General features: G+C 42.6%; 1 protein-coding gene across 3 annotated transcripts in view; it reads right to left on the bottom strand.

Annotated features, from left to right (window-relative positions):
- Positions 1 to 4,615: 4,615 nt before the first annotated feature.
- Positions 4,616 to 12,747, bottom strand: part of LOC120065285 (trichohyalin-like) — a 32,930-nt gene continuing 24,798 nt past the window's right edge. The window contains exons 3-10 of one of the 3 annotated variants that reach the window (XM_039016154.1): positions 11,083 to 11,198; positions 8,272 to 8,506; positions 7,472 to 7,628; positions 7,279 to 7,299; positions 7,063 to 7,196; positions 6,281 to 6,471; positions 5,954 to 6,043; positions 4,616 to 5,501 (exon numbers count right to left, since the gene is read on the bottom strand). In XM_039016154.1, coding sequence (XP_038872082.1) covers positions 5,968 to 6,043; positions 6,281 to 6,471; positions 7,063 to 7,196; positions 7,279 to 7,299; positions 7,472 to 7,628; positions 8,272 to 8,506; positions 11,083 to 11,198 — 930 coding nt within the window. In that variant the 3' untranslated portion in view covers positions 4,616 to 5,501; positions 5,954 to 5,967. Of the gene's footprint in view, positions 5,502 to 5,528; positions 6,044 to 6,280; positions 6,472 to 7,062; positions 7,197 to 7,278; positions 7,300 to 7,471; positions 7,629 to 8,271; positions 8,507 to 11,082; positions 11,199 to 12,747 lie in introns of those variants that run through there. The other 2 variants (XM_039016156.1, XM_039016155.1) reach the window with 2 other exon arrangements.

Below are 12,747 nucleotides of genomic sequence, written 5' to 3'. Positions count from 1 at the left end.
AATCATCTGAAACACAACCAAAACAAACAGAAAATGTTTCCAACAAATGTTTATTCACATTTATTGCGTGCTATGAATATTGGACCAAATATTTCACTTTTTACTACTTTATTACACATAAGTGAATTTGTCCCAATACTTTTGGTCCCCTAAAATGGGCGGGACTATTCACAAAAAGTGCTGTAATTTCTAAACGGTTCACCCTATATGGATGAAAATACCCTACAATTAAAGCTGACAGTCTGCAATTTAGCCTCATAGTCATTGTATAATTTCTATTTCCAAAGTGCTGGAGTACAGAGCCAAACTCCCAAAATGTGTCACTGTCCCAATTCTTTTGGATCTCACTATATTACATATTCTTTTCCACTATCGCATTTGATACATTCACACATATTCAATTCCAGGTAAAACAACAGTGCACACAGGGTTATGGAGAGCAATAAATAGGGATACTTGAAAACAGCAAGAGTTGTTGGCAGCACAAGACAACAGACAGAGAGGAAAGAGAGGGATCTGTTTTTACCTGGATGGCTTGTGCTTCACTGCACCACGTACGAGGCACACTCTCTTCGTTTTTCCTTGTTCTTTCTTTTCTTTATTTCTGTCTTTCTCTCTCTGTATGAGGGCGTGTGAGTGTGGAGGCCTGGCGAGCAGGCACTAGGGGCCGGGGGGGGGGGGGGGGGGTATTTATGGTTTATAAATGGCACACTGCAGCAAAACAAAACAGGAATGGGGGATGCTGTTGATGCAGCAAGTCTGTCGCTTGCATTGTGTCCATCACACTGCCCCTCAATAGGGCTGCCACCCAGGCTGACCACGCTCATGCTGCCACCCTGCCAGTGGCCCGATGGTGGGCACACACAGACAGCGAGCCAAGAGGATTGAGAGAGATCAACCCCACTCAGCACTATTGGCCACACCTAGCTGCCCATCTGTCTGTCTGTCCAGCTTTCCATCCGTCTGCCTCTCCACTACCCCGCCATCTCTCCTTCTCTTTCTCCTTTCTATTGTTCTATTTACTCCCCTTCATCTTCTCCCACGTTCACTCTCCCGTAGTGCATTTCCTTTACTTTTCTCCTTTCATCCTTTTCATCACCCTCTCTTATTTTCAGCCATTGCTTAATCCTTTAAGTTTCTTTCCTCCTCATTGTTTGACCTCTTACCCTTTTTCTCTCCTTGCATCTCTCTATTCACCTCTTTCTCTAAACTGTGTGTGACACTGTTTACCTACTCTTAACACCACCCTGTCCTATGCACTAGGTAGGTGTCAGTACATGGTTCAGTTCTATATTAGCAGGATCCAAGTCAAACATTGGTCTTTGCCATGCAAACAGCAATGCAAACAACATGCAAATCTTCTTACACACCTCCCTTGATGCACTGGACATTTTTACAAGCTCACTTTCCAGGGGGAATCTGGAGAAGCCCTTCCTTGCAATACAGTAGTGATGTTGTCTATTGACACCTGGTGCATGCAACCAACATGCTCCTATCACACGCTTTGCACACAGCCAATGTAGACCGGTAGGTGTAGGTGTCAGAAACATTCTATGGTGCCACTCAAAATAATGTTTCTTACTGTATATGGGCCAACCGTATTTGTATCTCTGAGTGTGTGTATTTTTTGCGTGTTGTCTATTATTCCAGTGAATTTAATAAACATAGCATTAAAGAAACAAACAATTCCATAGAACATTTTTGAGAGAATTGACATCTTTGAGACAGGGTTAGTGATCCTTTGAGACGGGGTTAGTGATCCTTTGAGACGGGGTTAGTGATCCTTTGAGACTGGGTTAGTGATCCTTTGAGACAGGGATAGTGATCCTTTGAGACGGGGATAGTGATCCTTTGAGACGGGGATAGTGATCCTTTGAGACGGGGATAGTGATCCTTTGAGACGGGGATAGTGATCCTTTGAGACGGGGATAGTGATCCTTTGAGACAGGGATAGTGATCCTTTGAGACAGGGTTAGTGATCCTTTGCTAGTGCATAACATTCTGAGAACTATATGTTTCTTAGAGCTTGGTAAGAGCGTAGTTGTCCTATGGTTATTTTTGCATACAACCTTCCCACAACTTTGGTATTTCATTACTTTAACAGAACGTTTCCTAAAAGTTCAAACATGGTTACATTTCATAAACATTTTTTAAATGTTCTTGGAGTGTTCTCCAACTGGTTTCACATTGAGAATGTTCTCAAATAGTTCAGAGAACGTTAAGAAACAATGTTCTTCGGGGGAATTTCAGTACTTCAGCATAACGTTTCATACAGGTTTCCTCATGGTTCTTTTTAAAGTCATGTTCTCAGAATGTTCAGAGAACGTTAAGAAACAACGTTTTTCTGTGGAAATTTCAGTACTTCAGCATAACGTTTTCTGCATGTTTCCTCATGATTCTATTTAAAGTCATGTTCTCAGAACATTAAGAAATCTTTCCATAAAAACCTCAAGAAAACATTAGTAACATTCAAAGAACTTTCTAACAACAAAACACTCTCTAGCCTCTGTCTTGTTAAGCATGTTCAGGTGTGTTGGCTGCACCTGATCCCACCTGTGTTGGCCACACCTGATCTTAATGAGTGCTTGTTTCCATTGAAATGGGGTGTGTTTTGAATAGACTAAAATGAACAGCTTTGTTTCAGTTTTTTTTTTTACATGGAATGCTAGCTCCATCCTGGTGGCTCAGTGGAGTTATTCCATGAATAGTGAACAGAAGATCATAGGTTTGAATCTTACTGGCGCCGTGCCACAATAAAATAGGAATGTGTTTGCATGATTAATGTTTAGGCATCTTTGCTTGGAGTTCAAGACAGTTAACCCAAACTGAGCTAGCAGTGTTGTTAAGTCTTATAGCAGTGTTGTTAAGTCTTAAAACCACAAGAAAAGTTTAATAGAATTGTTTTAAGAATGTTATTTAAAAACATACATTCTGTTCTTAGCATCAACAAAACTCTATCCTCTATCTTGTTAAGTGTGTTCAGGTGTTTTGGCCGCACCCACTAAATGGACACAGCTGATCTTAATGAGTGCTTTTTCCTTTGAAATGGTGTCTGTTTGAATAGACTAAAATGAACAGCTTTGTATGCATAAAAAACTGGTCATGCTAGCTCCATCCTGGTGGCGCAGTGTACTAACAGAATATTATAGGTTTGAATCTTATTGATGGCTTGTCACAATAAAAAATAAATATGTTTTTGCTTGATTAATGCCTAATAAAATACACTTTCATGAGTCCCATCTCTGCTTGGAGTAAATAAAAGTAAGCTCAACTGTTATTTTAAAAGCATGGGAATATTGTTAATAATGTTATTTTACATTCTGGGCATTTTTTTACCAGTCCCACAAAAAAATGCAGTCAAGTGCCTATACAAAGCCCTCCCTCTGTCACTCCGAAACTTCTTCCAGTGTCTGCCTGCCAGTGTTTTATAGGCTACCTCCCTCTGAAGCATGTAGCCTACTAAAAGACAATTTATGCTTGATCCAAAAATGTGGTCGGAGGCTCCGTATGGAGGGTGTGACGCAATGCAGAGCTTCCGGAGACATGCAGAGGCCAAATCAAGCTCTGTCCCACATCACTGTGCACCTCCCAAATTTTGTAACAATGCGGAGGGCTCCGTATAGCTCCACATTAACATGATTGGTTGATGGTAGGTGGGGGCGTGAGGTCCTGTATAAACACAAACTCACTGCTTCCTTCACAACAGCTCTGCACTGTTCTGCGAAGCGCAAGAGGTATGAATGCCCTGACTTCTGCAGAGGCCGTATTTAAGAGAACTACCTGAAGTTCAAAGAGATTCAAAGTTCCTCCATAGAAGCCTCTAGTGGTGTGGGGGCTGTGCTTTGGCAAAGTGGGTGGGGTTTTATCCTGCCTGTTTGGCCCTGTCTGGGGGTATCATCGGATGGGGCCACAGTTTCTCCTGACCCCTCCTGTCTCAGCCTCCAGTATTTATGCTGCAGTAGTTTATGTGTCGGGGGGCTAGGGTCAGTCTGTTATATCTGGAGTATTTCTCCTGTCTTATCCGGTGTCCTGTGTGAATTTAAGTATGCTCTCTCTAATTCTCTCTTTCTCTCTTTCTTTCTTTCTCTCTCTCTCGGAGGACCTGAGCCCTAGGACCATGCCTCAGGACTACCTGGCATGATGACTCCTTGCTGTCCCCAGTCCACCTGGCCGTGCTGCTGCTCCAGTTTCAACTGTTCTGCCTGCGGCTATGGAACCCTGACCTGTTCACCGGATGTGCTACCTGTCCCAGACCTGCTGTTTTCAACTCTCTAGAGACAGCAGGAGCGGTAGAGATACTCTCAATGATCGGCTATGAAAAGCCAACTGACATTTACTCCTGAGGTGCTGACTTGTTGCACCCTCGACAACTACTGTGATTATTATTATTTGACCATGCTGGTCATTTATGAACATTTGAACATCTTGGCCATGTTCTGTTATAATCTCCACCCGGCACAGCCAGAAGAGGACTGGCCATCCCTCATAGCCTGGTTCCTCTCTAGGTTTCTTCCTAGGTTTTGGCCTTTCTAGGGAGTTTTTCCTAGCCACTGTGCTTATACACCTGCATTACTTGCTGTTTGGGGTTTTAGGCTGGGTTTCTGTACAGCACTTTGATATATCAGCTGATGTAAGAAGGGCTATATAAATACATTTGATTTGATTTTAGTTTAAAAAAGAACAGAAAATAATTATATTAACTGGTACTTTTTGGGGGTTTGAACCGGTTCAGAACTTTATTTTGCTGGTCAGAACAGTGGAACGGAACCAAAACAATTATGGTTCTATTAAGAACGAAACTATTGGAAAATAATTTTTAAGTCTTGAGACATTCAGTAAAGGTTTTAAGGAAGTTATTCAAAAACCTCCAGACAGAGATACTCCTTTTCCTGTTTGGATAGAGTAGAGATCATTTCAATTTATCTAGCAGATGCTTTTATCAAGAGCAGCTCATCCGAGCAGCGAGTGAGTGCATAACATAAGAGCAGAGAAACAGATGGGTTAGTTCAAAACAAGAAATGACATGGCAAAACATGTACAATTCAAGTAGGTTTGTGAACATCGTGGTATTGTGGATATTAGTGTGCATGAACACATGGTAATTACGTCAAGCGAATCTGGAATGCAAGTATGGATGGATGGAGAGATACAGTCTAGAAAATACAGTGGCCTGGGATAAGAGGCAAATGTTGCAAATTAACAGAAAAGGGAATTTTGAGTCCACTCCTCGAATCATCTGTGTATGTGTCTGTATGTGTGTTTGTGTGTGTGTGTTGCAAATAAAGTATCTACATGCTCATAGTTCCTTTGTCAAATAGGAAAGTGGAAAAAGATGGTCACAACGCAGGGAAGTATCCAATGCTTCTCCATTGTCTTGCATAGTTCATTCATTAAAAAAAGTGTGTTTTTGAAAAGGTACATGATTGGAGTCCAGCCCACAGCTGTGTTTGTCAGCAACAACTGCAGTAGCAGTTGAATGATCACCTTGTCAATGGTATCTCCTAGAGGTAAACAGAAATACAATATAATTTACATGACACAGATAGGGGGCATATTTAATGTGATATTTCTCTCCAAAATCAAAGTGTGTCTGACATTGTCAATCTGCAAACTTAAAGATGTAGTCTGCGATCTTAAGCACAACAAATTCGTAACATATTTTACGAATTGGATTCTTAACATATCATACATATTGCAACGTTTTTTTAGCAGGACAACATATCATACAACATAGATGACGTAGTACACAACTGGATGACATGGTACACCAAAGTGAGCAGCACTTTCAAAACTACTGGCTGAAATTATACAAAAGTTCTGGAGCATCACTTTAACAAACGTTAAGCTTTCTTTAGAGTTAACTATCACTTTAAGGTGTGGATAGAAGGGGAATGTGATCAGATATGGACTTTGATTTGTAATATTAGGTGTAAAATTGGGTCCATCCCCTCACCCTGCTCTGCTCAGCTAGGCCTCACTGTTGTATTGACTCGAGCGCTTCTTAGACTTGAGTTCTCGCAGCCATGAAGGAAACTTGTCCACCCTGAGGGTCACACAAACAAAGATCAAACGGTTTGCCTTGCAGATAACTATTGTAGCTAATAGCTAACTAATGTTGCCAGCTAGCTATGTCATCTGCATTGCTTGTTGTTATGTCATATTGTTCTTTTTTTCTTAATCACATTTTGTTGCTTCATGTTGAATAACATTTTAAAACTACAAAAATCACTTGTGGTTTTATGCTAGTAAGATAAGAGCAGCATGTTGGGAGTAAACTTACCCTGCACCTTTGTTCCCTACAGGGGGCAGCACTCGTGACCCCCCGGGGAGGAAGGAGGAACGTTTTGGAGAGCGGGAGAGTTGAGAGGGGGACGGGGCAAGTCTGTCCATCTGACGGTCTGTGTCTACTCCTTCACCTCCACCGGCTGCACCACCTCCTCCACCACCACCTCCTCGCTTCTTCAGTTGGGCCTAGGAGAGACAGTGATACATTTAAGATATGAACAAGTCATATATAGACATTTTTGATAGTACAGGAAAACCCTTACTAAGCAAAATCACATTGGTCCTGCATTGTGAAAAATCTTTCTAAATGAATGTTGTCCTGATTCCTGCTGTAAGAAATAACTTGTAAACAATCATACTTGTTTTGTTTATCACCCAAAATGCACTTTTTATGGAAATATGTCGTTTTTCCCCATGCAGTGCAGATGTCCAGCAGTGCAGGTTTGATTGAATGTCAGCCTTAGGTTACGTCCCAAATTGCACCCTATTCCCTATATCCCTCAAATTCTAATCTTGACCTCGAAGCCAGTTGCACTGCTTTTTTATTCTTCCCTTCTAATCCGGAACTGATTTAGACATGGGACACCAGGTGGGTGCAATTCATTATAAGGTAGAACAGAAAACCAGCAGTACTTCGGACCTCCAGTGTAGGATTTGAATACCCCTTCCCTATATAGTGCACTACTTTTTATACCAAAGCCCTGTGGGCCCTACACAGGGAAAAGGATGGCATTTGGGTGTTTCAGGTTGTAAAATAGGGGTGCTGAGAGCATTTACCTTGAGGGCAGACGGGTCTATTCCAGAGAAGAGGGCTATTCTCTGGGGCTGGGAATGTTGTGAACAAACCTCCCTCCCTCTGGGCTGCTCCTCATCAGACTCACAATCCCCCCGTATCAGAGAGTCTAGCTTATCTGCAAAAGTGGTAAAACAGATGGTTGGCCTTGTGTGAATTACCTTACATGAGGGATGGTTGTAATAATCCTTAAACCCTACCTTCTAGCCACTTGTGTGTATCTGAAAAGATGAGATTGGTGTAAGAAATATACAGTATATTGGTACTTCCACCTAGGCTATCAGAGAGCAAGGTGTAGCTATTACCCTTTTTCCTAGAACTATATGATCCCTTCAGGTCTACAGTGCATGGGGAAGGTCAGTCCTATGGGTTGATTTGGAATCGTCTACTAACCTGAGGAGTCATAGAACCTCCAGTCGTGGACTGGGTCTTCCTCAAGCATTATTGTGGTAGAGCTCTGACGGAAAGCTCGAGTGGGGCGGGTTCGTCGACTCTTTCTCAGCTCTGCCCTCGCACGCAGAAGACTTGTGTCCAATAGAGGGGCGGAGATCTGTATGCACACACAAAGGAACAAGCAAAATCAAGTACTGTATTGCCTGTAAATGCTTGCATGTGTAACCGATGTGAAATGGCTAGCTAGTTAGCAGTGGTGCGCGCTAATAGCGTTTCAATCGGTGACGTCACTCGCTCTGAGGCCTTGAAGTAGTTGTTCCCCTTGCTCTGCAAGGGCCGCGGCTTTTGTGGAGCGATGGGTAACGGTGCTTCGTGGGAGGCAGTTGTTGATGTGTGCAGATGGTCTCTGGTTCGAGCCCGGGTCGGGGCGAGGGGACGGACGAAAGTTATACTGTTACATTGATGCTGTTGACCCAGATCACTGGTTGCTGCGGAAAAAGGAGGAGGTCAAAAGGGGGGTGAGTGTAACCGATGTGAAATGGCTAGCTAGTTTGCGGTGGTGCGCGCTAATAGTGTTTCAATTGGTGACGTCACTCGCTCTGAGGCCTTGAAGTAGTTGTTCCCCTTGCTCTGCAAGGGCCGCGGTTTTTGTGGAGCGATGGGTAACGATGCTTCGTGGGTGTCAGTTGTCTATGTGTGCAGAGAGTCCCTGGTTCGAGCCCGGGTCGGGGCGAGGGGACGGACGAAAGCTATACTGTTACACATGCATAATGGAAAGTACCAGATAGGCCTTGACTTACTTCAGGAAAGGGTAATGGGTCCTCTGTTTCTTCTAGTGGAGAAGTACTGTCAGGCTCATCTGGTGTGATGACAGGCGAGATCTGGTCCTCTGTTTCTTCTAGTGGAGACGTACTGTCAGCCTCATCTGGTGTGATGCCAGGCGAGATCTGGTCCTCTGTTTCTTCTAGTGGAGAAGTACTGTCAGGCTCATCTGGTGTGATGACAGGCGAGATCTGGTCCTCTGTTTTCTGCCGACTGAGGATGTGGGAAATTCAAAAGAGATCACAACATCATTCAACTACAAAAACTCAACGGATTCAGGTTGGTGGGCAAAATATCTGAACTTAGTATGTAAAAAATAAAAATAAAAAGGTGACATACATAGACAAGTAAAAGTGATTTCCAAGTATTTAGGTACTTGGGAGCTGGTACTGCATTAATTAATGTGGCTATACCAAACCATGGAGATGTGCCTGTTTATATACTTGTCATGACGTGGCCCTCTTTGGGTACAGCGAGCACCATCTCCCTCTCGCTCTCTCTCTCACCACCTCTCTCTTCCCCCTACACCCAGGCTCTGTTATCAAGGGTCATAAATTCCTAGAGGAGTCTCTCTCCTCATGGCCATGCAGTATAGAGAGAGTGAGTTTCACAGGAGAACAAAGGAACCTCTTCCACAACACAGAACCTGAGAACTGAACAATGTCCATGTTTTGGAGAATGTGTACACGGTCGGGGGAGAATCCAGCTACGACTGGTCCATTTCGTTTAATGTTTGTGAAACTCATGAGAGACAATACAGCCACATTACCATAACTCTGTTTATACAAGAGTCTCAGTTGTGAGGCTTGCATCTAATTGTTGTATAAAATGAATGAGTAAAGACGAAACAATTTGTGAAATTATGTAATGTGATTTTAAACTGTTTAATGAAGGAAACTCCAATTCCCTTTGGAGTTTAACTAAGTTATAGGCCCGCCCCATGAGCACAGACATTGATCTGGCGTCATGGGACAGCCCTTTCCTACGGTTCTGGATATAACCCCCACCTTGGGAATTTCCCAGCAGACCAGTACCTCAATCACAGAGGGAGCGAAGGTTTGAGTAGATTGCTGAATCTTTTAACCATACCATGTGGTTAAACTCTGAGACTATCGATCTGACAGAACAAGAGCTACTCTTCGATACTAATTACTAGTCTGCAGCTAGAAATTATGTACCCGTGATTGCGAGGACTGACTAACGCCGAAACATCTATTCTATAAGAATATTTCTGAATGGGACTCTGAAGTATCCATCCTAACCACGGAAGAGAGAGAGAGAGAGAGAGAGAGGGCGGAAGAACTTTCCAACAGAAAGACGAACAATTCCAACAGAGATCACGACGACACACTGAGCGTAAATATATATATTGATTGCAATTATTCCTGAATGAGTGAGCGTTTATGTGCAAAGGATTAGCATTTCAATGAATATAATTATCAAGTGTGTAGTGACTCATTTGTGTAATTCCCGCTTTTCTCAGTCTACACCCACTTCCCTTTTGTCCACCAAGCCGTAATATCGGTTTAGCCCACTATAGGGCACATCCCCTGTCATTTCCTTGTAACCACATCTACTTTGTTGTTTGTTTATGCATTTCTCTGATTATTTAGTTAGTTAATAAATAAATGATTGAGACAATTGATGTATGGATGATTCATAGTGAAGACTGGATTCATGCAGATAACCAACAATTTATGACGTTTGGAATGAGACTAACGTGAGGTAAAGAATAATTCATTAATTAGAAGACTAATTGATCAGATATTAAAATATCTGAAAAGTTTTATTAGGAAAATTATATCTTTGTAATCTGAATATTTTCCTTGGTGCCCCGACTTCCTAGTTAATTACATTTACATGATTAGAATATTCACGTAATAATAATTACAGAGAATTGATTTGATAAAATAACAGTCTTCAATTTAATGATGCCAAAGACAAGACATACTGAACAAAAATATAAACGCAACATGTAAATTGTCGGTCCTAGGTTTTATGAGCTGAAATAAAAGATCCCAGAACTTTTCCATACGCAACAAAAAGCTTACATCTCTCAAATATTGTGCACAAATTTGTTTACATCCCTGTTAGTGAGCATTTCTCCTTTGCCAAAATAATCCATCCACCTGACAGGTGTGGCATATCAAGAAGCTGATTAAACAGCATGATCATTTCACAGATGCACCTTGTGTTGGGGACAATAAAAGGCCACTCTAAAATGTGCAGTTTTGTCACATAACACAATGCCACAGACATCTCAAGTTTTGAAGGAGCGTCTGAGACCAGCCTCCCAGACAGCTGATGAAACAGAGTATTTCTGTCTGTAATAAAGCCCTTTTGTGGGGAAATACTCAGTCTGATTGGCTGTGCCTCTGCCCAGTCATGTGAAATCCATAGATTAGGGCCTAATGAATTTATTACAATTGACTGATTTCCTTATATGAACTGTAACTCAGTAAAATCGTTGAAATTGTTCCATGTTGCTTTATATATTTGTTCGGTATACACTACCTGTGATGCATTTAATCAACCAGCAGAGGTCAGAAGAAGCCAAACTACTTTCTGCTGTCCTATCCTGTCTCTTCACATCACAGCAGACAAAGAACAGGAGGCAAGGTAAGGAAGCTACTTAAGACGATTAAGAATCACCCGTATCCTGTCTTTTCACATCAGAGCAGGTAAAGGAGAGGGAGCCATACAGGAGAGGGAGCTACTTAAGACTATTGAGCTGCACTATTGAGCTGCACTGACTCTTGTATGGTTCCCCTGTTTTGCAGTGCACCCACCAGTCATCCTCAGACAGTCTCGTGTCACAGCCCCCGTACTGCTTGTCTGGCTCTCCACCAATCAGAGCCTCTGTGTCACGCCCCTCTTCTGCCCCCACATAACACGTCAACTGAACCTGATGGGGGGGAGAGAGAGAGAGAGAGAGAGAGAGAGAAAACAGAGAGGGACCATTATCAAAAATGTAGGTAAGTTTCATGGAGAGGGAAACTTTGCATGGAGTAGAACAAATACCGATACTCAGCTGACACTTGGCCCAGAGGGCCGATATAATGCTAATGAAAGGAGCATTCCATGAATGCCGACCTCTGTATGATACCTGTATGATGTACACTGAGTGTACAAAACACTTTCAATGACATAGACTGACCAGATGAATCCAGGTGAAAGCTATGATCCCTTATTGATGTCACCTGTTAAATCCACTTCAATCAGTGTAGATGAAGGAGAGGAGACAGGTTTAAGAAGGATTTTTAAGCCTTGAGACAATTGAGATATGGATTGTGTATGTGTGCCATTCCGAGGGTGAATGGGCAAGACAAAATATTTAAGTGCCTTTGAACGGGGTATGGTAGTAGGTGCAAGGCACACCGGTTTGAGTGTGTCAAGAACTGCAACACTGCTGGGTTTTTCATTCTCAACAGTTTCTTGTGTGTATCAAGAATGGTCCACCACCCAAAGGACAACCAGACAACTTGACACAACTGTGGGAAGCATTGGAGTCAACATGGGCCAGCATCCCTGTGGAACGCTTTCGACACCTTGTAGAGTCCATGCCCCAACGAATTGAGGCTTTTCTGAGTGTAAAAGGGGGTGCAACTCAATATTAGGAAGGTGTTCGTAATGTTTTGTGCACTCAGTGTATGTATGATGTTATCTGATGAATGATCTTAGCTACGGTATCTGAATGATGTCAACTCTTATCAACTATCTTTTTGTTAACTGACAGATTACATCAAATATGCTTTTCCGTATTTTGTGGAGTCTTGTTCAGATCTTCCCCTGAACATGGAGAAGACAAGGAGATGCAATAGAACAGTGTTCAGTGGTGGAAAAAGTACCCAATTGTCATACTTGAGTAAAAGTATAGATACCTTAATAGAAAAATACTCAAGTAAAAGTGAAAGTCACCCAGTAAAATACTACTCGAGTAAAAGTCTAAAAGTATTTGGTTTTAAATATACTTAAGTATCAAAAGTAAATGTAATTGCTCAAATATAAATGTTACCCCACTCTTCCACCAAGGCACCTGCAAGTTCCCAGACATTTCTGGGGGGAATGGCCGTAGCCCTCACCCTCCAATCCAACAGACGTGCTCAATGGGATTGAGATCCGGGCTATTCGCTGGCCATGGCAGAACACTGACATTCCTGTCTTGCAGGAAATCACCCACAAAAAAAGAGCAGTATGGCTGGTGGCATTGTCATGCTGGAGGGTCATGTGTGGATGAGCCTGCAGGAAGGGTACCACATGAGGGAGGAGGATGTCTTCGCTGTATGCACAGCGTTGAGATTGCCTGCAATGACAACAAGCCCCAGACCATGATGGACCCTCCAAATCGATCCCGCTCCAGAGTACAAGCCTCGGTGTAATGCTCATTCCTTCGACGATAAATGTGAATCCGACCATCACCCCTGGTGAAACAAAACCGCGACTTGTCAGTGAAG

This window comes from Salvelinus namaycush, chromosome 20 (genome assembly GCF_016432855.1).
Source record: "Salvelinus namaycush isolate Seneca chromosome 20, SaNama_1.0, whole genome shotgun sequence".
NCBI classification, from domain to species: domain Eukaryota; kingdom Metazoa; phylum Chordata; class Actinopteri; order Salmoniformes; family Salmonidae; genus Salvelinus; species Salvelinus namaycush.
Note: the sequence above shows the minus strand (reverse complement) of the source record. Positions and strands in the feature narration are given on the sequence as shown.